The 24714-nt window shown below is 41.7% G+C and overlaps 1 protein-coding gene across 1 annotated transcript; it reads left to right on the top strand.

Annotated features, from left to right (window-relative positions):
- The first annotated feature begins 272 nt into the window (after nucleotides 1–272).
- Nucleotides 273–23991, top strand: CNN3 (calponin 3). Its single transcript, XM_084211842.1, has 7 exons — nucleotides 273–467; nucleotides 18951–19072; nucleotides 19522–19588; nucleotides 20763–20900; nucleotides 21344–21460; nucleotides 22181–22327; nucleotides 22883–23991. The coding sequence occupies exons 1-7, from the start codon at nucleotides 411–413 to the stop codon at nucleotides 23228–23230; spliced, it is 996 nt and encodes a 331-aa protein (XP_084067968.1). The 5' UTR covers nucleotides 273–410; the 3' UTR covers nucleotides 23231–23991.
- The last annotated feature ends 723 nt before the right edge of the window (nucleotides 23992–24714 follow it).

The raw sequence follows: 24714 nt of genomic DNA, 5'->3' as shown, positions 1-24714 counted from the left end.
GGCCGCCGGTCCCTCGCCGAGATCCCCCTCCCCTTCCCCGGGGCCGCCGCGGGCCGTAGCAACCCGCGGCGGCGGCGCATTCCGCGGCAGCAGCCCTCGGTGCCGGCGGATTCCTTCCCGCTGACGTCCCCCCGCTCCGCCGCGCTCCCCGCCCCGGCCGGACCCCCGGGCGGCGCCCGGCGGCGGCGGCGGGGCGGACCCGGGCGGGGCGGGCGCCCCTCCCCGCGGCCCCGCGCCCCCTCCCAGGCCCGCCGGGGGGGCTGCCCCGGCCCCGCGCCCCGATTGGCGCGCCGTGGCTCCGGCCGGAGGGGAGGGACTAGAACTTTCCGCGGCCGCGGGCGGACTCTCGTCTCAGCCCGGAGCCGCCAGCGCCTGCGATCAGCGCCCCCAGACCGCGGGAGACCGCCGACATGACCCACTTCAATAAGGGGCCCTCCTACGGGCTTTCCGCCGAGGTCAAGAACAAGGTACGGGCGGCGCGGGGCTCGCCGGGCTTTGTCTGCACCGGGACGGCGGGGCGGGACGGGACGAAGCGCTGCGCGACGCGGGGCTCCGCTGCCTCCGGCTGCCGGCGGGATCCCGCCCGCCCCGCGCGGTAGAGGCGCACAAGGATGTGCCCGCCGCCGGCCCGGGACAGCGCTGCCCTTCGCGGCACAGCTCAGAAAACTTGCGGGCGCCGAAGAGCTGTCAGCGCCGGCGGACCCGTATGCGGAGCCGGGATTCGCGTCGTGGCCTGGGCTGCACCTGCCCGTGCCGGCTGCCCTGGCACGGGACATCCCGCTCGTTCCTTCTCCGCCCGCCGGGACCGGGCGGGGCGCGGCGCCGGGGCCCGCAGCAGTCCCAGAGCCGGCGGAGCGGCACGGTGCGGCGCGGCGGGCAGGCGAGCCCCGTCGGGCAGAGCCGGGCACGGCGCGGGCGGGCCCGCCGAGCGGGGCGCTGCGCGGGGCGATGCGCGGGCGCTGCGCGGCTCGCGGCCCCCCGCGCGGCGCATTCCATCCGCATGACATCATGGGCACGGGCGGCGCGCGGCCAATCGGCGCGGGGCCCGCACAGACGCGCATTGTCCGCCCGCCCCGCCCCGCCCCGCCCGCGGGGGCGCACAAAGGCGGCGCGGCTGCGGGCGGGACCCGCGCCCCGCGGGGAGCCCCGCCAGCGGGACAGCCGCGCCGAGAGCTCCGCTTGAAAGCGGCAGAAAAGGCGGCGCTGACAGCAGCCGGGCCCCGCGGCCGGAGCGGCGGGCGCCGGTTGTGCGCGGCTTTGCTGAGGTTTTTCTCTTTGGAACAAAAGGTGTCTCGCGTTGTCCTGTTAGACCGGCTGCTACCTTGCAGCGAACAATTACCTAATAAGAAGGAAAACCTTTACAATAAAAACTACACCGCTAAACAAGCGGGGATAAGTTGATGCTCGGTGTCTTTATTTACAGGCTTAAAATCTAAACGTGGTCTTTAATAACCGGTTGTTTTACACGCATGCCTGGTTTCAGGCTTCAGCAGATCCCCAAATCCTGTTTGACTTGTAACTGGGTAGAAAGGAGAGGAGGGAGAAAAATAGTTACTTTAAACATTGTAATTTATGCTTTACAAAACAGCATTCTGCTTTGGTATTTTTCTTTATTGGCTTTCTCAGGATGGTTGTGGGTTCTGCTGCAAAGTTTGATGACATCATGTAACCAAATGTCTTCCAGAGTGGTTGCTTCCAGCATCTAAACTTAGTGATTTATCTACACCATTACACGCTGAAAAAAAAAAACCAACAAACAACCCAAACCTAAAAAAAGACTAAAGTGCGTTGTGTATTATTGTATGTGAATTAGGAAGAAAGTAGATGCTCTTCTACTTTAAAGATTATTGACAAAGTGATGTGGCTTTAACAGTGATCCCTTAATGGGGACAAGATGGGAAGAAGTTCTTTGTTCTTTCTTTCAGTTTCTTATTGCCATCAGCTTCCTTAGGGCCTCCTGAGGAACTGTTCCAAGCCTGTGCATTAGCAGAGGGTTTGAAACTGGTGTAATTCACACCTTAACGCAAAGGGCCTTCTACTTCATCTTGCTGAGTTTTGTTTTGCTCACATTCTCTGCCTTCAATGCAAGTATTGCAGAGGGGGTGGATGCTTTGGGGCAGCTCCAGTTTACTTGTTTGTAGATTTCTGTTGCGTTCTTTGAAAATGTTAATGCAGCAGTGCCATAGAAAACAATTCAAATGCACTAAAGGCAAATTAACTCGTCTCCTTTCAAAAAACCCAAGCAAACAAAAAGAGCCTCCAATGAACAGCAAAATCTCCAGAAGAGATGTAGCTTTGAGCTTTTAGAATGTTGTTCTCATTGGAAGAGATCAAATTTCAAAGCAATTGTGTTATATACAGGTATATTATGTACCTCCAATCTAGTGTCTTGCTTGGGTTTGTGGGTTAGATGTGTGTCTGTTCATCTGTATAATTCCAGAGGACCAGCAGATAATATCTCTGTAAAGATCCAAAATTCCTTTTCCCAGATTTTTCTGTCTCATGAAGATTTGAAGAATTAGCGTTTGAAGAATTCCAACTCTTGGAGTATCAGGTTTTGCTGCCAGTTATAATCACACTTTCTAAAATACTGGCCTTTGTGCAGACTATTGTGTTATGGGTTTTTTAATGTACTGTTGGGGTAATGTTTGTAAGTAGCTGTAGAACCTCCCTGCTTGAATGATAGCTACTGTTAAATACTCTTGTTTGAAATTTTCAGTGCTGATCTCCAAGCAGTGTTTTTCTGCAGTAAATGGACAGCTTCATAGCTATGCTGCTCGAGGGTCCAGCTGTGCCGGATAAAAAAATCCCTTGGTTTTGGTTTTCATTCTTTATTTGCTCATTTGACATTGTATTAGTGTTCAGAGAGACCTTTTGTTTGCCATGGTATTTGAATAGATGAATATAACGTGTCCTGATGCTTTTTAAGCATTTAATTGAGGTCAGGATTCAGTCTCTAAGCTTAAAATTTGTGTCTAGTTTGGGGCGGTGTTGTTTTTTGGTTTTTAAATTTATTTTGTTTGTTTGTTTTTTCTTTTCTTTGGGGGTGGGGGGGGTCTGGTGGTTTTTTTTGTAGTTGTTGTTTTGAGGCTCCACCTTTCTGTTGTTTTGCTCCTTACCTTAGTTCACACTAATATGGTGTCTGGCCTCTGTTAGGGATCTCTTTTCCTCATTCCTGCAGAGAAAGCATGGAGTTTGTGTACTGGTTCCCAGCTGCAAGGAAACTTGTCTGCATGAGAAATGTGTAGGTAGTCAAACTAGTGTAATCCCTTTGAAGCTGATTCCCTGTTTACTTGAGATCACAGAACATAATTGATCCAAAACAAATATTCAGTGGGGATTGAAATGGATGGTTTCTTCTGCAGGCAAGAAATCATTTTCTTCTTGAGCAATGGGGGAGTTTCTGCAGTACGTGAGGTTGACATAGCATGAGATGGTGATGCAATTAGATGAAGCTGCAAACTCGATTTTATGTTTGTCTCTGATTTATGCTCCATTGTCTTGCTGCAGAAGGTGTGCAGCCAACAGGAATATTGGGCAGCAGGAGAGGTTCTGGTCCATTCAGCTGCTTCCTAGTGGCTCCACCCTTCCCATGGAAGTGTTATTTGTATTAAGCAGGCATTTATCTTCCCCCTCTTATGTTTGATACAGTGCCAGTTTCATCTTCATAAGAAAGTGAGGGTGTGCAGGAGTATGGTTTGTGTGAGGAGTTAAATTTTGCATAGCATTTGGCTGTTGCATGTCCCTGACTTTCCCTCTGAGCCATCCCTGTGTCAGGAGGCTTTCACTGGGCAGTACCATTTTCCAAACTTTTTAAAGGCAGCAGAGTAACTGTGGTGTTATCCCAGCCCTGCAGCTGCCATCCTGAAAGGTCAAGCCCTAGTGAAATGGAACAGGAAGGGAAACAAACTTTATAAAGTGAAGGCTGTTAGACAAATGAAGCATGTAAACAAAATATCTCCCTGTTTTGCAAGTGTGCGGGAGGGCAGTACCTGCTTTCCTTCTTGAGGGCAAATACAGATTAATGAAAAAGAATTGAAGTCTGTGGTGAATAATGCAAACCAGTCCTAGGTATGATTATTGTGTTCCTCTTGAAATTGCTGAGGAGAAAATTCTTGTCATCTATTTTACCTGCTACAGGCCAAATAAACAGATTTAATTGCTTAGTCTAGAAATTAGTCTTTTTTAAATAAATATTTTTATCTGGGAACCAGATTAAAATCCTTATCTTTCAGATTTTGTAATTAGTGATTTAATAGTGAGATAAGTTTTGGCTGTCTGTGGTTGAACTGTTAGGCCCTCTCCTTCCTCTTTCTCACCCCTCCATTCAAAACAGAAATAATACCCTTTTGCATTCTTAAAATACATCTCTTCCTACCATATATTTGCTTTACCATTCTATGTTTCCTCTAGACTATTTTCCTTTAACGGACCTTTAGGTTTGCTCACTGAATTTTGTGAACCCTAGGTAAGAATGTTTGCTGCAGATAAGAGTACATTTCTGTCAATGTTGTCTGAAATTATACAATAAAAATTGAGACTGTACTGAAAAGGCAGTGAAAACTTAGGCTTTAAGAGCAGAGAAGAATATTTTCTGTCACCATAAATGACAGTATAAGATCTCTGCATTCCTATTCTCTTGTATGTAGACATCTGTGTAATTTTTAAAGAAGCAATATCTTTCATTTAAAGTTTTGAATTAAATTCAGATGTTTAGTTTAAAACAAAATCAGCCTGCATGACCATTTGCATTACACAAATCTTCATTTTGTTGCATGGGGAATAAATAAAAAATCTAATATTTTGGTGGTCTTAGAAATATTTTCATAGAAATATATGCTGAAAAGGGAATTTTGGAGGAAATAGCAAAAGAATTTATAGGAGCAAGCATTCAGCTTTAGGTTGCTCCAGTTAATTCATGGATTCTGATAATTGATCATGGCTCTTGAAGTTTACATTTCCTAGCTAAATATCAGTTTCACTGTGGAAAGCACTAAAACTTTTCTCTTTGTGTCCAAATTTTGTATTTTTTTCAAAGAACTGTGAATTTCTTTGAGCAGGATCCAGGATTGGTAACAGATCTGCAGTTCAAGTGAACTTCTCAGCTTTGTTTTTAATGGTACAGTTTTGATAATTAAGTCCATAGCAAAATTGTCCATGAAACATAAATATGAGCATGGAGTAATTCCATAGCTAAACTTACAATCAGTCGATGTTTGGCACGATGAACATGCGTTGTTTACTGTGCCAAACATCACTGAAAACTAAAAACACATTCGTGGTATAAAAGAGGAAACCACCTATTTTGTTAGTTTTAAGATGCATTTTTTTAATGTATCAGCAGCCAATTTATGAGAATTCTCGGATTTGTTTACAGTTTCTCTGCTGGTTACTTGTTTCTGAAGCTTGGTTTCACTTTGACTGACAGTATTAAATGTCAGCTAATTGTTCAGCAGCACTTTCTTGCAGGTGGCCCTGCTGCCCTCCTCTTCCAAATCACACCATGTGCCTTTGCTGTGCTTTTGAGAACGTGTTTGCCACCTCAGCTGCTGAAACGTGCCTGTAGCCTCTTGCTGGGAATTTTGCAAAGGATTCTTTTTTAAAGGAACCCAGTGAATCGCTGGCTTTATTAAGCTGTAGTAACTTATTAATTTGTATTCTCCTAGTGTTAGGTCCTGTGTGTGAAGAGTTGTCATACTCACTGAGAATTGGTATTAGTACAGATTAATTAGATTTTTTTTGCTGCTGTTAAACAAGGAAGGTAATCCAGCAGTGGAGAATCTTAACTCCAGTGTTTCTACTCATCTTCATCCTTTACTATCTCAGTGTGTCTACCTTGATGTGTCTAATCCATGTACCGCTTTCACTGTTACAGTCTCGGCACAAGTCTGTTCTGTTAGGCATGATCAAGTACGGGTTTCCAGTTCTGTGCCTGCTTCAAGAGAAGTATTAACACTACAGCAGTAAGAAGTAGCCCTACTAAGAGGTACAGACTGATGGTGATGGAACCTTTGTAGCGTTGTGTTGACAGTTCATAGCAAGGATACATCTCTCACCAGGAGCAGAAGCAAGTGATTTGCCATGGAAACACTTCTCTTGCCAGCAGCTTGGCTGTTAGCACCCATTTCTGTTCTGGGCACTCACCTGAGCCCACAAAGAACGAGACTCACCTTGGGGAGCCCTTGCACAGCCCCACCTGGTAGATCTGCGCTGTCCCCAGTGTCACAGCTCAGGAGCCCCTGGGTAGATCAGGCAGATGTGTGACAGGGGCTGCCCCTGGGACATCTGGCAGTTGTTGCTGTGAACCACTGCCACAGGTGTTAGCTGCCTTGGCCCAGTGGTTTCAGTGCCCAGCAAACCTTGACACTGCATTGCCAAGCTGACTCTTCTCTTTGGGGCTCCTCAGACCTGAGCTGTGGAGCAGTGTGGGCTGTGTTGGAGCAGTGACACACTTAGCAGGTGTCACTGCCCCTGCTAAGCCCTGGCTGAGGGGGTCATTTCCAGTTCTGCTTCTCATCTTGCACCCTTCTTTCTAGGAGGAAGGTGATGAATGGCATGGCACAGCCAGGATTAGCTACTGCTGCCTCACGAACATTGAGGCAGAGGTGGAGCCCCACATGGGTCTGGTCCTGTGTGGGGACAGCACAGACAGAACTGCCAGGGCTGCACTAGCACAGGCACCAGTAAATGAACAGTGAGGGTGTTTGCTGAAACTTTCGGTGTGTTTAACCTTAGTGAGCACCCTGTGTCTGCGCTTCCAAATTTAAAGCATTTTCCGTCCATGTATAAGCTGTATTACAGTGACCTTGTTTATGGTGAATTAATAAACTTTTAGTAAATCTTACACTGGTGTTAGAAAATCATAAAACTTGCTAAGGTTAATTTTTAAGGATATAAGATAAGTATTTTGCATCCTTTGAATGCAAGCTCACAGTGTACCTCAGTGTACTAGAACACTTCTGAAGAAAGCAAATAGAGCTTGACAGTTGTGACAATTAAATGGGATTAGCAGCCTCAGAAAATAAAAACTATGATTTGCATTACAGCAGTGCTTGCTTGTTTAAAATTTACAAATGAATGTGTTCTTTGTGTGGTTTCAGAGTAAGACTTAGTTTAAAATCTGGAGAAAAATACTTATTATCATCCTGTTGCTGAGTCAATACCCATAAAAGATAGATGGATGGATGCACACGTTCTTGTGGGACAGGAGCACATCACTGATTTTTGTCTCACCTTGTCTTTCTTTGACAGAGCATTAATTTGGATGCTTTTTCTTGCCTGCAAATAGTTTATAATTTGCCTCAGAGAATAAATGATAGAAACTTCTTTGTACTCAGAATTGTCAGCTTCTGTAGCTGAATAACACGGTATACACTGGGCATCTGACACGTCCTTTTAAGGCAAACTTTGTAGAGATTCCCATCCCCTATGGAACTGTACAGGAAAGGCCTTCAGAAAAACGGGCTCCAGGCCAGGACACGTAGGGCAATTTGAAACAGATTTTTTCTAAGTGAGATCATGTGAAAATCCTTCTTTTTTTTTTCTTTAAGAGGGACTTTTGCTTAAAAATGCTTTTTGTAAGTATCTGATTCTAAACAACTGTTAACTTGTATAGCTGTGTTCAGCAGCAAATACTTTCTTTTGAGTACATACATTTGGTTCTGCAGTAATGCCTCATAGTAACTTATGTCATTGTTTCTATTTAGTGGGGTTGAATAACAGTGATTTTCTCAAAAACAATTTTGACTTTCTTCAGGTGGGTGGTTCTATGTTTGGGACTTTTTTTTTTTAAAGCTGCAATAACCCTTCCTTCCTCCTACCCACACTCACCCCCTCCCCCCTTTTTTTTTTCCACCCCTCCTTCTCCTCAAACCAATGCAGATTTTAGTAGATATTTAGAGGGGAACCATAAGTAACCTTCCTGTTGCTTGTCCAGAACTGTCTCTTACCCGAAGTGGATGCTGTTCTGGATGTGTAGCTGGCAAAGGCTGGCAGGCGGCGGTGCCCCTGGAGGAGCTGGCGGCAAGGCAAGGCCACTGCAGCGAGGATGAAGTGCTGCTGTCACAGCCACGGTCCAGTGCCCTGCTTGGACTGTCCCCAGCAGCTGGGCCAAGCAGGCTGGGAGCCTTGGGAGCCTGAGCTTACCCTGCTCACTGGAACTCATTCACTCCTGGAAACCAGACTTCAACCATTCAGGGCCTTTGCTGCTTCCCTTCCAAGACTCAACCCTCTGTTCTGGGGTCAACAGAGGATTTTTCTTGAGGACTTTATGTAGGCAGACCTTTCATAGACAGCCTTTTGGTTACTGTAATCCTGAAGGGGTACAGTGAAGTGAATCAGTATGTGGCTTGTGCATACACACAGCACCTGAACACCAATTATTTGCCTAAATATTTCTGCACTTTCTTGCTATTCTGAAATGCTTGCATGAAGATGGAATCTGATCTACTGAAAATCTTAACTGCTTGAATTACAGATGGATTCTAAACAAATCTTCATGCCCTGTTTGCATGTTTTAACCGTGGCTCTTCCCAAGCATAAAACAGGGCATTACTATTGCAAAAACCATACTTTGCTTTCCTGCTAAGAAAGCTCTGCCATTATATTGCTTTCCTTCTGATATTTCTGCTGCTACAGTCTCTTATTTATAGACAGCATTATCTTAGTATCCCTGGTTTGGCTTGAATAAGAATAATTTAATTAAAAAGTATTCTTCTGTTGTCCCTAATCAGTTGGCTGTATACGAGAAGCCTTCACAGAAAAAGGTAAGGCATCAAATACACATGCATTTTGGAAGGGATTTGGTTATAGTTAAACATTCATGGTGAATAGCAGCTCCTGCCTTGCTGCTGACATGGACCCCAGCAGAATATTTCCCTTCTGTGTTGAGCATGGGCAGAACACAAGTCAGAGCTCAGGCCAGTACACACCAACAGAAGGATGTGTTGGAGCAGGACCTGTCCTGCAGCTCCTGTTGATATTCCCACAGTGTGACCAGCCTGAGCTGCCACTGCTTTGGTTCAGTTCATAACACTGTGGGGGATCAGTTAGAAGTTCATTATATATCATAATTGCAAGTCAATACTGTGTTAAGTCAGTGAAGCATGTGTAGTTCAGGCACGTATCTGGTGTACTGAGACTAAATGCTCTTTGCTTAATTTTGCAAGAAGCTGTTCCCTTACCTTGCTGACATTGTTCTATTAATCATGCCCTATACAAATAAAAAGTACAAGTAATTTTTGAAGAAAATAGACTAATTTCTTTTTACTATGCTCTGTCTTGATGGCAGCCTTTATTATTAATAAATGATGGTATGAAAATGTCTTTGATATGGAAAGCTACTTCTATTTGAAAGAACCTAGCTGGTTTTAATTAAAAAGTAAACAACAATTGTGAGATTAAATATCAGCAATAAAGCACTGGTCTTAGAATGGATGGAACAGAATTGGAACAAAATATAACTAACAGAGTTAAAGTTCAGTTGGTGCACCTGAGCATTTTGTTCTGCAGAACAATAATGGAACCTTACATCAGTGAGGATTGAGACCTCTTACAGTCATTTGCAGCACAGCCTTGCTCTCACATTCTTCTGAGTGGTTATTTCAAACCTGCTCTCAATTCAGGAGTGCAGCATAGTGACACCACAGCTTGCCTTGTGGCATCCTGAGTTTTGGATGCAGTGTGTATGTGCATCTCCTACCCACCCGCAGCAGTGCCAGCTGCTCTTTCTGCTGGTGTTGAATTGCTGAGAAATAGTGCTTTAAAAGTCTCTACAGGATATTGAATCAGAGTCTGTTACTTTGGAGTTTGTCTTTTCTGCTTTCTCACTTGTGCTTCCTTCTTTACTCATAAACTCCAGCGGAACAGGCTTATGGCTTGATTTGTACATTACTAAAACTACATTAAATAAAAGGTTGAGCTACAAGTTCATGTAATCCTAATTTTTTTCACTTTGTCTTTTCTTAGACTTTCTTCTTAAGACATATATTATTAGAAAATTAAATAAACATTTTCTAACGTGTTTATAGTCATCACCTTTTAAAAAAATGTATTGTTATAACACTTTTTTTGTAGTTAAAGCACAACTTGCCTGGGTGGCCAAATCCAAAATAATTTTGAATGTTTCCTGGGTTATAATCACCCTTGTGCACCACCTACTGAACTTTAATTGGTCAGAGATATACCCAGGAGGGGGTGAGGTAAAGGGCCAGAGCAGCAGATCATTGTTGTCTTTCATTCTTTGTGCCAAGTTCATTCTTGCAATATTTTTGCTGGCGGTAAAGCAAAACAAGAGTGTGAAGCTGTTGATAGACAAGGTCTTCTAAAGCTTAGGGTGTGAAATCTGCACTACTTGTGCTTCTGCTAAGACAACTAGCAATGGGGAGAACAACCTCAACCAGAAAAACACGCTATGCGTGAATTGAAAGACTTTGATCTATTACCTTTATGAAAGATAAATCTAGGCAGCTCTTAGTAGCTGGAAGCAGCTAAGGAAGTTCTCAAGAAATCATGTCTTTCACCTAAATTACAAAAATAAAAGCCAGGTTGAATTATGAACAAGGATGGTAAGAATTAGAGGAATCTGTGTTTTCTTTATGAATACCTATCACAGACACCGCAGTGAGCCTGTTCAGCTCATGTGAGTTGAAGGAGTTAAATGGGTGCAGGCTGACAGGCAACCAGGTGCTGTCAGTGGGTTGGTGGGGAGCCCTGAGCCCAGTTAACTGGGAAATACTGTTACCTCAGCAGCTGCCCTGTCATCTGTGCATGTCCCAGTCACAGCTGTGCCTGGCATCACAGCTGCCAGCAAGGAATCAAGTACCTGAGCTTACTGAGTAGGGGCAAGTTAGAGCAGTGAGAGGAGAGTCTTGAGGATTGCCTTTGGAAAAAGTGCTGAGAAAATGCAGCACAGACTGTGCCTTCGCTGGAGAGGCAGAAGGAATGTGCATTTTGAGTAACTTTTACAGCAGCACTTGAAGGGACAGACTTCAGCTTTCTTTAGCCAAGTTTCCTGGCAGGTATGTTTGAGTTACCAGTTACCTGCGTGCTGCTGTAGAACGTAATTACTCTGGTTTGGGTAAGTGAAGAGAATTTGCAGAGAAGAAAAAAGGTGTGGAGAGAGAATGAAAGAATCAGACTCTGCAGTCCTATTTAGGAGGAAAATTTGAAAGACTTGTCTGCAAAGTTGGGCCTTGGGAAAAGGCTACTGTCACCATACAATTTGCTTGTAAAATTACATATTTGAAAGCCATTCTGTTGGGGAGAAAAGTGAATAAACTTAAAAGATTGCCTAATTTCCTGGGCTTCTGTAGTAGCAATAGATTAGAAAAGTGTTCTGAGAAAGATTGAGTGATCATTGATGTTACTGTTTATGTTTGCAGGCTCCTTCTAGGCTTTGAGAACTACTGTTCCACCAGAGTTACAGTAACAGTCTCAAGAGATGCTTCCTAGGTTACTACTGGAAAAACAAAATTGTTTTCAGATGCTTTGGAATTTTTTTTCTGTTTTTGCACCAGATTGTTCTTTATGATTTTTTCCTTTCCCCACAAAAGAACATTAACTAGGCATCACTGAGGTCTGTCAGGTTACCAGGATTTTCCATGCAGCACTCAGTGTGTTGTCTCAGGAGACAGGCTCGTGATGTCAGAGCCTGTCCAGATTTGCTGTGTCATATCAGTCATGCTGGGGCTGGGTTCCAAGGCAAGGAGAATTCCCTTCCCATCAGGGACTAACAGGCTTTTGTCCATTGCGTTGGATCAGCCACATCTTAGCTGAGAACAAATTTCATATCCCAGTGGATTTTTGAAACAAAAAACAGCAGTGGTATAAAATAATAGATTGTGGATACTACTGGAACCATGTTCTCTGAAGGAATATAAATAGTTCAGCAATATACAGACTAAATAAACAGAAAAGGAACTCCATACCAAGAAGTATAAAGTATGGTGGCACAACCAGAAGATGCTACAGTTGACAGTGGAATTGGAAGGAGAATTGGAGATACAAGCCAGAAAATTGTGACTTTGGCAAAACATGATGCCATGTTGCACAAAAAGTGCAAGAAAAACTGAGAACATGTTAGAAGAAGTGAGGGTGTTGCAAGTACAAGAGGGAAGCAGCAATCAGTCCAAGGGCAGGCGTTTGCCCGAGTTGTTGGTGTGCTCTGGGGGAAGGGATGGTAGCACTGGCTTCTTGAAAAACTTGCAAAATGTCATAAAATCCTACTGGACAGCCAGGGAGTAGAACACTCAGTTCTTCCAGCCAGCTGATCTGGCAACAAGCACCATGCATGACTGCAGGTATCTGTACTTGTAGGATGACTTGGAAACTTTGAGGCATGGTTTGTTCTCACTTCACAGAGTTTAAACTGGTGCCTACAGGAAGAGTGCCAGGAATTTTGGATTAATGCTCATCCATCTCTTCTTTTAAGATTGTAGCCTAAATTTTGATTTACAGAGAAAACAGTGAGATGTTGGCAGGGTATCAGTTATGCTACACATTAAAAAGAAAAAAGAAAAAAAGGTTGAATATTAAGTAAAATGGATACAGCTGTAAAATTTTTGTGCTAAGTAGCATTTTGGGATGTAGTAAGATCTTCCAGTGGTAATGTTAATGCAGTGTTCTCTGCCTTTCTGTGCAGCAGTCCATAATGACAGAAAAAAATGCATCTTCAGATACCATACTGAGTGGTGGCTTTGAGTTTTTGAAGTACTTTCCTCTTTGGTTTTCATCTGCATGGTCACGTTCCTGTTACATTTGGGGTTCTTGGGCACAAATATGCCTCCTATTTGCTTTTGCATGCAATCCAGGTCAACATACATGAAATTAACAGGAAATTTTGATTTGTACGTAGGATGAGTGCTCATTGGGTTGGTACTTCAAATGGCAAGCTCCCCTTGATAATCACCTTGGTACCTTGTCACTTCATCTTCTTCCCCACTTTCAGTAAAAACCAAAACTTTATATTTTTGCAGTCTTGGGTGCCCTGTCTCAACTTACAGAGTGTGCTATTTGTTTACACTATGACTAAATAATCAGTGATTGTGTCCTTGCCACTCTGTCACCTCTGAAGCTGAAGATTAGATATATAATCTGTTTATACCATAAAACTTTCTGGTTAAAGTTCTAGCTTGCTTGTATAATTAATTTTTTTTAAAAATCCTTGTCCCTCTAATGGGAAGAATTTACTCTTTTGTTCCTTTTTCTTGGTTATTCACATAGCCACTAAGCTTTTAACACTTTTCTTCTCCCAGGTATTTATCTGTGTAAATTTTAGACAGGTAATTCAAAAGTGTGTTCTAGAACAGCAGGTGATGAACAGGAATTCTGGATAACAATTTGGCACTGGCTGTGATCTGCCTGACTCCCACTTCTGAGCAGTAAGGGCTGTCAAGAGCTTCTTCTGCCTTGATACCAGGAGAGAATTTTGCTTCCATCTTTCCCCATACCATCATAAACCCTTAAAAGGGGGAGGAAAAATATTTCATCGCAAACTAGTGCCAAGCAAATTAAAAAGAGGTCTCAGCACTGGCATCTTTGGCCTCTGCAGGACAAACTGCTGCTGAAGGTAGTGCTTATTTCAATGCAGAGGATGTTTGCAAAGGCAACACTGAAACCACAGCAATTCAGTTTCACTCTGACAGTTCTGAATTAATAAAGATTGAAAAGTTGATACAGGAACAAATTGCTACTTAAAATTGAAACTGTACAAGCTTAGGTCTTAAAACATGTAGTTTTAAATTTGTTGTTTTTATTTGCTTTCAGTAGTTTATGATCTAGATGTGTAAAAGTAAAATTAGTAGTAAAACCCCTGGCTAAACATGGATTAAATTCTGTATGAGATGAAAATGCTGCTGTACTTCCTAAAAATTCAGTAAGCTTTCTCTGCTCAATCTTGTTTTTTAATTGAAAAGTTAGTAATTTTGTGAAACTTTAGGCAAGAATATGGGCCAGACCAAATTTCTCCCTATGGAGACCATTAAAATCCAAACCTTTGGGCTCTATTTTTCTGTCTACTTTGGTGAAAAAGCATATATGTAACCTCTTCCTATGCTACCTTGTCTTGAAGTCCTGGTCATTCCTCTTGCTGTACATGGCCCTGTACTTTATTTACCTTGGAAAGCCAAAATGTACAGCCTACTTTGCTGCAGTTTTATATGTATATACATCTTAAGTTTTGTCAACAAACACAGTTCCTGTAATAGAGTTGTTGATGTACATTGACAACCCATGCTTTTTTGGTTGAAACTTATGACCAGAGAGCAGTTTTTTCAAATGCTTACTAGTACTTTAAATTTAGCGTGCTGCACGTTAAGCCTTTGACTCCTGCTGGGGAGGGCAGGAAGCCTGCAGCTTTAATCAGAAATTTCATCAGAACTAAGAAGTGCAGGCTGTTATGACATGATGTTTAACTACAGAAGTTTTATCTTTTATACCTGCTTTTTAGCTTAGGAAGATTTGTGTTTGCTAGTCCCAGTGTAAAAAGTAGTGCAGTGTGCTTAAACTCTTCCTTGAGATCCTGTTACAGTAATTTTCCAGAGCAGCAGCAATGCAGCCAGCTGAACTCTCAAACTGGAGATCTGGCATAGACAGAGGCCTTGGTGTACAGTGTGTACTGTGTAATTTGGAAAAGATTAGTATAAAAGGACAGCTCAAAGTCCATATGATAACAGTTATGGTGTGAAGTACTGGTTAACATCATCACTCAAACTAAACATGCTACAGGCACACTGAGTAACTTCAAGGGACACAGACAGATCATTAAAGTTGGCCAGCAGAACTTTGTTAGCTTCCAGGAGTTCATGAGCTTGATAAAAACAGTGATGCTTGTTACTGTCCCTGTACTACACATGGAGGGAGGGTTTTTACACTCTTAAGATCTCCCAAACAGGAAAATCCTACCTGAACAGAGCTAGGTGTGAGGATCAGGTGTGAAGTTGCCAGAGGAATCGAGTTCAACCCAAGGGTTCCAGCCTGAAGCATACGTTGGCATAAACACGGGTATTTCAGTTTGTCATAGGCAAGTAACACCCAGCCTTTTCCTCCCACAACCTTGGATCACCTATAATTTTGACCATTTGTATAAACATTAATTTCCTTTCAAAGATATTTCTATTAAACCTGTATCTCTGAAGCATCATCAGAAGGAGCAACATCAACAACTTTATGTACCTTTTGACATTTGTCAGAAGAAAGAAATGAACAGTTGGCTTCCTGCTAGTTTATATTAAACTTCTGCAAAATCTTATATCCATTGCTACAATTGAATCATTTCTACAGTATTCTGAAACTGTAGGGGTTCTTTTCATGGCACTGATGATACATTGAATGAAGCTGCTTTTAGCTACTGCTTTCATCTTCAGCAGACAGTATTTTCTTTTGCTGTAGACTTGTAAGATTTGAGTATCTTCCATGAAGGTTCAGTATTTATAAAGGATCAAATGTTGGCATATTTTTGATTAGTAGTAATGGAAAAAGACATCATTTTTTTACGTTCATATCAAAACCTCTGGCTTCACCTCATAGACAGCAGTCAAAGGAAAACTGGAACATCTCTGATATCCACATGTGGAAAATATGAAATATTCAGTAAGAGCCTTACATAACTTCTGGTTGTGCCATTGGGAATAGAAGAGCTAAGAATAGTAGTATCTGACCTGTCACTCTCCCTGTTTAATCCCTTCTTCTCACATGTTTAAAGGCTGATTTGAAAGATTCCACATCTCCAGGTTTTCAGGTAGATTGAATATAATTTGCAGAGAAATTAGCACCAATTCTTACTTTTTGTAACTTAGTTTCCCACCAGCTCAAACATCAGAACAAAAATAATGCTTTTAGTGGAAATAAGAACTCTCCTCATATATATAAGTGTTTTTTACTTCCTGTCTCTAGATAACCACTGTAGTGATACCCCAAGGCAATTAAAAACCTCTTGAAAAGCTCAAGATTTGAAACATGGTAAAGTACTCCAACATAAAGTAAATATCCTTCAGAAGTGATAAAATTCCACCTGATTACTTCTAAGGTCCCCAAGCAATGGGGTCAGCAATTTAATATTCAGTTCAGTTGTAATCTCACATATGGAATGCACTTATTATTAAATGAGGAAATTTTCTGACTTTTTTTTCTTTTGCCTGGCAAGAAAGATTAAAATAGCCACACTTCCAGAAGTCTTTAGGGTTCTCACTCTTACTGGCTTCCATATTTACTTTTTTTAATATTGGGAGGGAAAAGATTAATCTTTAAACTATGTCTCTTGGTTGGTGGTACGATCACTAACTTAATTTTTTTTTTTTGCCAGAGTTTAAAAATAAGTGGTAGAAACACAAGTCCAGTTCTATTCCAGATGATTTCAACTGCAGGATAGCTAACACTGTCTTTAAGCTACACTGAAACTGCCTAAATTTTCAGAAAGCACAATGTTCAGTATGTCTGTAACTAAAGAATTGTGGGGGACATTAGCTCAAGCCCTGCTTTGTACCCAACATGCATGCTGGAATGGTGATTTTATCACAGTATGAGCTCTCAGCATATGAATGACCAGCCCACATTACCTGCTGTCTTCTAACTGGAGCATCAGAATAGAAAGTTCTGGCCTTTCTATAAATCCTGTTCCTTCACTTGAATTGGGGTACTGAAATAAATTATACACTGCATGTCTTGCCTGTACACCTAACTTAAAGTTTTGTGGGTAAGGTCACTTTTGCAAGATTTTAATAGGTTTTCTAATGTGCAAGAAGAGTGTGATGCTACAATTCAGTCTTTTGGGGAAGATGTTTTGGTCTCTTTCTCCCTTGCACATATATTTGTTTTCACAGAAAATCTAACTGCCTCAATTCTGTCCCAGACTGCTTCTTTTCTATCATGTTGAGCAAGCTAGTTGGGTTCTGCCAGATGTTACTGGGGAGACAAATTAAGGATGTGATCACATAAGCTTTGCTTCCATAGGAAACAAAAATATCCATGAAAAGTCATTTGTAAGCTAATCACCAGGTTAGGAAGGAGAAAAATGACAGTTGACTTCTTCATACACCATTTTCAAGAAGTTACCCGTCCCTTGCTATTATTTCCATCACTGGAAATGAATGTGGTTGTGCTGCTGCTGTGCTAAACTGAAGGGATTGCAAGGGGGACTGTCTGCTACCCACGAGATGAGACCACAGCCACGTCCTTTGAAGCTGTGAGCTTCAGTTAGCTTTTCTAGTCTGCTTCTAGTCTTAGCTAATATCCAAAAAGTGTGATTAAAAATAATGATATTTTCCTTGTCGTCTTGTACAGAATGCTGCACAGAATTTTATACCTTAGTCAAGATTTGAATGTAGGAAGGGGTTAGTCCATTATCCTGATCTGTAACTAAGGCACCATTGCACTACTATTACAAATAACTAAGGAAAATAAGTATTACTCAGACAAGGTTTTGAAGTAAAGCCAGAGATACAAGAATTTTCCATTCCCCTTAGAAGAAAAATAGGGAACAGAGTACTGTAAATTGTAGTTTGGTCAGTTTGGAGTCAGGGATTACTAATGCTAGCCAAAATGTAGCAATTGCCTCTATCCAATTCCAATTCAGATATGTTGGAATTATAATCTCCTTCAGTATAAATATAGCTGCTAATAGCTGGCCTTTCTTGGCTGAAGTCTTAAAACTATATGTAAAAAGTCTCAGATGTACATTCTGACCTAATGTGAATGGCTGTACACGAGTTTCTTGTTTGTAAGCAACTGGTGTAGCTGAGCTGACTTCCTACTCGTGAGAAATACTGCAGGTACATTCTGTGCTTGTCTGTCAGGCTTCTCACTGTAGCTCCCTCACTCCCACCCTGCTCACTGACCCATGCAGGACAGCTGATGAAGGTGGAAGTGCTGCCAGCCTCTGCACCAGTGCAGGTTATTTATCCCACACAAACTTGCTTTGCAGAAAACATCGTGATCATTTCAGGGGTAGAATCCATTTTGGCCAACTTGACAATATTGAAAAGGATTGCAAAGGTGACAGGTTTAGCCTGAAGGAAGTTGGAGCTGCTTTTTGGTGCATTCAGGGGAGGGGAACAAAGGGCAGAGTGAAAGAACACGGATACTGTTGACAGCTGGTGGTGTTGAAGTTCACTGCTTTGAAGCATTCCTTTCACAGGGATTGATTTCTAGTGACCGAAGCATAAACTTACACACAGAGTAGTGAAGTCTGAACATCGGGAAAATGAATTTTTAAGTAATCTTTCTAACAACTCTAGGCCTCTGCTTGATGCCTTAAACTTCAAAGATTATTGCATGTTTTCTTCCTTTGCAATTAAAATATGAGATCACAGTTTATTCCAGAAGAGTCTTCCGGGAAGGTCAAAGAGAAAAGAAATAGCAGGGATACTAAAGGTTGATGATAAACCAAGACACAGGGCAGCCCCCAGAATCCCCAGCGAGATAACTTAATGGTGTAGCAACAAGGAAAAACTTACTAGGTCATCTCCATTAATCATAAACTAGCTATAAAAGCAAACCCACTATAATATTCAGCTGATAACTTCAAATCTATTATATTGAAATTTCTCATGCAGAAATTTACACGTGAGCAGCAGTACTGATGGCATGGCAATTCAGAATATACCATTCCCCTTCCTTACTTCCTGCCAAAGTATAACTTGACTCCTATATTTTTTCAAAAATCATTCCTCTGTAGCTGTCAAAAGACTTTTCAGGAGCTCTAGGAATTCTTACTTAAAGAAAAACTGCAACATGCTTAAAAGGGCTTTTTCCAAACAGATCTTTAGTAAAGCCATGAAAATTATAGTTAAAGGGCTAAAGTACTTACATCTGTACTTTGATGTATAAAATACAGCTTAAAAATCCAGCAATAAAATTACTGGATGACAGCTATAGCATACTCTGAAATAGAATTGGGGTGGGGGAGACTTGGAGATTTCTCTCCTGAAGTAACTTTCTGACTGCTTGTGTTACAGATTGCCCTGAAATATGACCCCCAGATAGAAGAAGATCTGCGTAACTGGATAGAAGAGGTTACAGGGCTGAGTATTGGTGCAAACTTTCAACTGGGATTAAAAGATGGCATAATCTTGTGCGAGTAAGCATTTATTAAGTAACCTTATTTTTAGGTGTTTTTTACTCTCAAGGAACTGAGAAGGGACTTTCTGAAGATTCCCCTGGAAAAGATGCCAACAATTACAGTCAAAGATAGCTGACTGTAGGGTGGGAGACAACTTTTTGGAAACTGTTGGAAAAATGAACACTTAAATCTCCTTTATATTTCAGCTAAGATTTCTAAGTGTTTCTAAATTTAATGGCGTAGCTCATTTCTCTAGTAATCAAATGGCACACAAAAATTCTTACAGTCTGTTAGACTTGTGAGACCTGAGAACTGAGCTAGCCTACTGTATGAAGCAAGAAATTAACTGTTTTGATGAACCTAATGCAACTAATAAAGCATGAGTGAAAGTATTATATAATACCTGCACAGATGGTATAAGGATAAGACTTATTGTTTAAGCATTTCCCTCTTTTTCACCTCCCCAGGCTTATAAATAAGCTGCAGCCAGGATCAGTGAAGAAAATTAATCAATCAAAACTAAATTGGCACCAGGTAAAACAAAAAAAAACAACCTCAGAACTACACCTTTAACCCCCTGAACCCCCAAACAGTACTTTTGTTCTGTATTAACAAATCTGCTGTGAAAGTGGTACATCTTAAATCTTAGTAGCACCAAGTTTACATATGATACATATGTAAGAGTTGGATGCTGCAGACATGAGCAGTGTTTAACAGAAGGCAGCTACAGCTGAGGTGGTTCATCAGTGGCAGTTGAGTACCTGTATTTAATAGCAGTGCTTTAGCTGTTCAGGGAAGGGTCAGATGGAAGAACTATCTAGAGCCCTATAGAAAGGCCTTTGCCCACTTGAAAAAAAAAAAAAAAAGGTGTTTTTTTAATTGAATCACAAGTGAGTTTTTCATCCAGGCAGTGCTGCAAGGTATTAGGCCAACAGCCTGCCTAAACCTAGACATCCTGTATGAAGTGTGTTCCTGAGAAAGTATTGGAACAAGCATTGGAAGGGTTGCTGCCTAGAATTACTGCCTTTGCTGTTGCTGAGTCTAGCTTAATGTCAGCCTCCTTGTTTTGTGGGCACTGAACACTTCTAAATATGGGTGAGGATTTTTGTTTTAAAGTTTTAATACCTCTTAAGACTTCAGAAGGAAAGAAGAGATTCAATCCTTATTTTTTGTGTTCCGCATTGCTTTCCAATTTCTACAGCACATAATGCTAAAAGTGTTAATAAACCCCAAGGCTTATTTGTCCCGGGAGGTGAGCAAGATAATGCCTTCAGTCCATACAAGGATCCCATCCACACAGTTATGGTTTTATTTTATTCAAAATTATCAGTTGCTGAAGTCAAATAGCATGAATACTGTGTCAGATTTTCTAATTTTGAAGGAGGTTTTAGATTAGAATTTCTCTTGGAAGGGACAGACAGTTGAGACAAGTCTTACCAAAGCCCACTCTAACAAAGTATATGGTACTCACTGATGGAGGGATCCCAGGCTGGATAACCTCATGGTCTGATTTCTGAAATCAGTATTAAAGCTAACAAAAACTTCCCACCAGTCACTCTTAATCTTGCCAACTGTTTTGTCCAGTTTGCACGAGGCAAAGAACTTGAGTAAAACAAACCAACCAACCAACCAACACCAGAATGCTTTAAAATGACTTAATTTCTGATCTGAAACACTGTAGAAAACTGGCTGTTCTGTTTCTATTTAGCTGGAGAACATTGGGAATTTTATCAAGGCCATCCAAGTCTATGGTATGAAGCCACATGACATTTTTGAAGCAAATGATCTTTTTGAGAATGGAAATATGACTCAAGTACAGACTACTCTAGTGGCACTGGCAGGTCTGGTAAGTATTTATACCTCTGGAGTTGGCCCAAATCCACATGCCAGTTCAGATGCACCTTACAGCCCGTGTAAATACAGAAAACAGCATCCAGCCTGTCAGGGAGGACAGACAGTGCCGAGCCTGAAGTGCAGACGTTGCACTTCAGAGAGCTGTGTGCTCCCCCATGCCCCAGGGAAGGCTTGGAGGTCAGAGTGAGGGTTCCTGACTGCTTCCATGTGCATACACACAGCAGGGCAGGCTCACAGGAGAGCACTAATCCCTGCAGAATTTCCTTTTGACTCGGGTGGCTTTGGAGTGCTGCCTTCACATGGTGTGGGGAGCTGGTACCTTCTCTGACACAGTCTCATGGAGACAGACCTGCTTGTGGCAGCCCAGGCTTAGAGAGTGGAGACAGAAAATACACTTCAAACACTGAATATTCTATTTTCCCTCTCCCAAAATAGGCAAAAACTAAAGGTTTTCATACTACAATTGATATTGGTGTCAAATATGCAGAGAAACAAGCACGAAGTTTTGATGCAGGAAAACTAAAAGCTGGTCAAAGTGTAATTGGCCTGCAGGTAAGTATGAAATTCAAGTTTGCAGTAATTTGTTACATTTGAGAACAACTTTCTTGCTTTGATTAACTGGGACATTGTTTGTGCAAAACCAGGTGCAGAATAACAATATATTCTTATCGTGGGAGGAATGAGGTTTTAATTCTTGTAAGTAGTTGATTGGCTTTATAAGCTCAACTCACTGCCTAGAAGGTTGTTTGTTTTAAATCTGCTGTAAGAGTGATAAGGAGGAAAGGAACAGTTAATATTAGCAGCATCATCTCTGTCTTTTAAGGTGGTTTTAAAGTAGGAGCCTTTGGATAGTTAAAGTTCTTTGTATGGTAGAAACTTGTTTTTTTCCTCTCCTCTTTCCTTAGTAATCATAAAAGCCAAAGTAAAATTTTAAAATTCTTTTGGTAGAAAAATTGTGGCAGTATAAATCAATCATTATTCTCCAAGGTAAAAGGTACTTTTTACATTTTGAGGCATGCATCCATTCCAATTGCCATGCATTTGGGCCTTAGGATGACAGTTGCCTTTATTTTTCCCTTTGAAACTTTTGAAATGAGAAAGGGTAATATATTACAGGTAGTGGTCAAACTACTTGAGGAAAACAAGCACTGAAATTACTTTTTCTTTTTGCCAGCCATCACAGTTACCAACCATATTTTTTTTCCTTAGACTACGCTTAATGTACAAATTAAAACAATTTCTTCTGTCCACTTCTTCCCTCCCCCAATAAAGATGGGCACCAACAAGTGTGCCAGTCAGGCAGGCATGACTGCTTATGGAACTAGAAGACACCTCTATGATCCCAAAATGCAGACTGATAAGCCATTTGACCAGACGACGATCAGCCTACAGATGGGCACTAACAAAGGAGCCAGTCAGGTAAGCGGGACCGCATGTGATGTGCAGGAGGGACACAGCTCTCAGCCCAGTGGGACAGCACAGCCTGGAGTGCTGCCCAGTGGCAGAGTCTAACAGGCAGCACTGAGTGGGTACAGGTCAGCTGTGCTCTTATGGAGTATTTGGGGAACTTGAATCTTTTATCTTAACCAGTGTGTTCTGTGCTCTGTCTTAAGGCATAAAAATGTCCCGGTGCTTCTAGAATTTCCTGCTGGCAGTGTTATACCAGGAGAAAACAGTAACTTCATTATAAGTATTAACTAGACAGAGGCAAAAAAAGAAATTGCTTACTGGCACTACCTTAGTCAGAATGCTTAGTATATTCTTTCCAAAGAGGAACATAAACTGGACCTTTTTGCAAGGACTTTCTTCTGTGACTCACCTACTATTACTGAGCAGATGTTACCGTGCTGTGTTTTGTTACATTTTAATTTCTACTTTGCAGCACTTTCAGTGAGGCATACTAGTTGAAATCATAAATCTAGTAATCACAGCTCTTGACCTTCCTACTGAACCTCTACAATCCTGTTCTATTAGGCTGGTATGCTGGCACCAGGTACCAGGAGAGACATCTACGATCAGAAGCACATATTACAGCCTGTGGATAACTCAACTATTTCGTTACAAATGGGTACCAACAAAGTAGCCTCACAGAAGGGAATGAGCGTGTATGGGCTTGGACGGCAAGTGTACGACCCCAAGTACTGTGCTGCACCCACAGAACCCGTCATTCACAACGGCAGCCAAGGAACGGGAACCAACGGCTCGGAAATCAGCGACAGCGACTATCAGGCGGAGTACCCCGATGACTACCACGGGGAGTACCAGGATGACTATCAAAGAGATTACCATGGCCAGTACAGCGACCAGGGCATTGATTACTAGCTTTGCATCGAAAGTTCAGTATTAGTCGATTATTTTATTCAGTAAGAACGAAACTAGCCTTGTGGAATTGTTACCTGTCTTTCCTACACACTACGCTTGATGTACCTAAAGAAATACTGCCTTACATACATTCCTTTCTCCTTTCTCTGCCCTTTCCCTGTCTAGTTGCCTTTAGTGCTGTAACAGTTGTAGTCTACAGCATAAACAATAACTGCATATGAAGTAAAAGGAATACTGTGAAAGGGGGAGTGCTCTCATACAGCCAGGTTGTTTCGTAAGGAGCTATGCATTCTCACAATCTCTACTTAAGTAGGTTTTTACATACCAAGTTAAGCCTTCATTTTACATATTTACAGCTTTTCTCCAGAGGAGATAAAAGAATCTCGTGCTTAAAGTTACATGTGGTCTTTGCCAATTAAATTTAAGATATCTCATTAGTGATTTAATATCATTGCTATGTTTTTAAGGTATTGTTTGCTAATGTTAAGTCCTGCATTAGACATAAGTGTGCATTCGTGATTGTGTATTCATTCCATTATCAACACTGACCAAACTTAGAAATAGTTGTCTTACTAAAAAGGGAGCTTGTACAAAGTCTTGAGCCAACAGAAGTTCCATGATTGATGGTGCATTTGCCTTTTATTGTGCCATAATATATCCATGTAGAAATGCTTTTTTCTTCCTTGAACTGTATTTATTGCCACACTTCTGAAACTGATCCCATTGTATTTTTATAAATAAATATTTTTTTCTTTAAGGTACGTAGATGATCTTGTCTCATTTGTTACACTACCAGCCTTAAAGATTAGATGTCATAAGAATTATTCCCAGAGAAGCATCACCTTTGCCTATTTTAAGGGTAATGTAGAACTCCTTTCTGTTGCAGTTTGGGTTCATTTTTTTCCACGGGATTTAATCTAACAATCTTGTAAAAATCTCTCAGGAATGAGTGTCACTGACTTAATAGGAGAGGAATGTTGGTCCTTCACAGCTGGATTCACTTCCCCTCTTCACGACTCTGAGGTTATGACCAGAGATCCTTAGCTGTTCACTAAATCCCTGCCATTTTCTCAAGGCAAACAAGGATCACACATGTATATTGTTGCCTCTGCTTCAGCCTGTGGCCTTTAAAGCACTGTTGCTTTAGATTATGTAAAGACACACACAGTCCGTGCCTGCTGAGTACCTGCAATCCCAGATACTCAGTTACTGATAGCAGAGCTTTATTCCTAAATGGAGGATGCTTTCTTCCTCAGCATGGAGTGCAGAGAAGCTACACTAACTTTTCTGCGCTTTTTAGAAGGAGGAAAAAGAGCATGTATCAATGGGGGCCAATGTTGCAATTTCTAACTTCTGTAAAATAATTCAAGGTTATCTTAAAAGTGTTCGCTGCAGTTTAAATGTACTGCAGTCACATATTAAATGTTTTACATTTGCAAGTTCTGGATTTATGAAGGATTTTTTTTCTCAAGACTGGAAATTGT

The sequence above is a fragment of the Fringilla coelebs genome (genome assembly GCF_963513975.1).
Source record: "Fringilla coelebs genome assembly, chromosome: 9".
In the NCBI taxonomy this organism is placed as follows: Eukaryota; Metazoa; Chordata; class Aves; order Passeriformes; family Fringillidae; genus Fringilla; species Fringilla coelebs.
This window is presented reverse-complemented; position numbering and strand designations above follow the sequence as displayed.

Bases quoted from the DNA above. Each gene is read 5' to 3' on its own strand.
- CNN3 (XM_084211842.1), top strand. From the start codon at position 411: ATGACCCACTTCAATAAGGGGCCCTCCTACGGGCTTTCCGCCGAGGTC. The intron at 19,073-19,521 runs GTAAGCATTTAT...TCACCTCCCCAG, and splicing joins GATGGCATAATCTTGTGCGA to GCTTATAAATAAGCTGCAGC. The intron at 22,328-22,882 runs GTAAGCGGGACC...CTGTTCTATTAG, and splicing joins CTAACAAAGGAGCCAGTCAG to GCTGGTATGCTGGCACCAGG.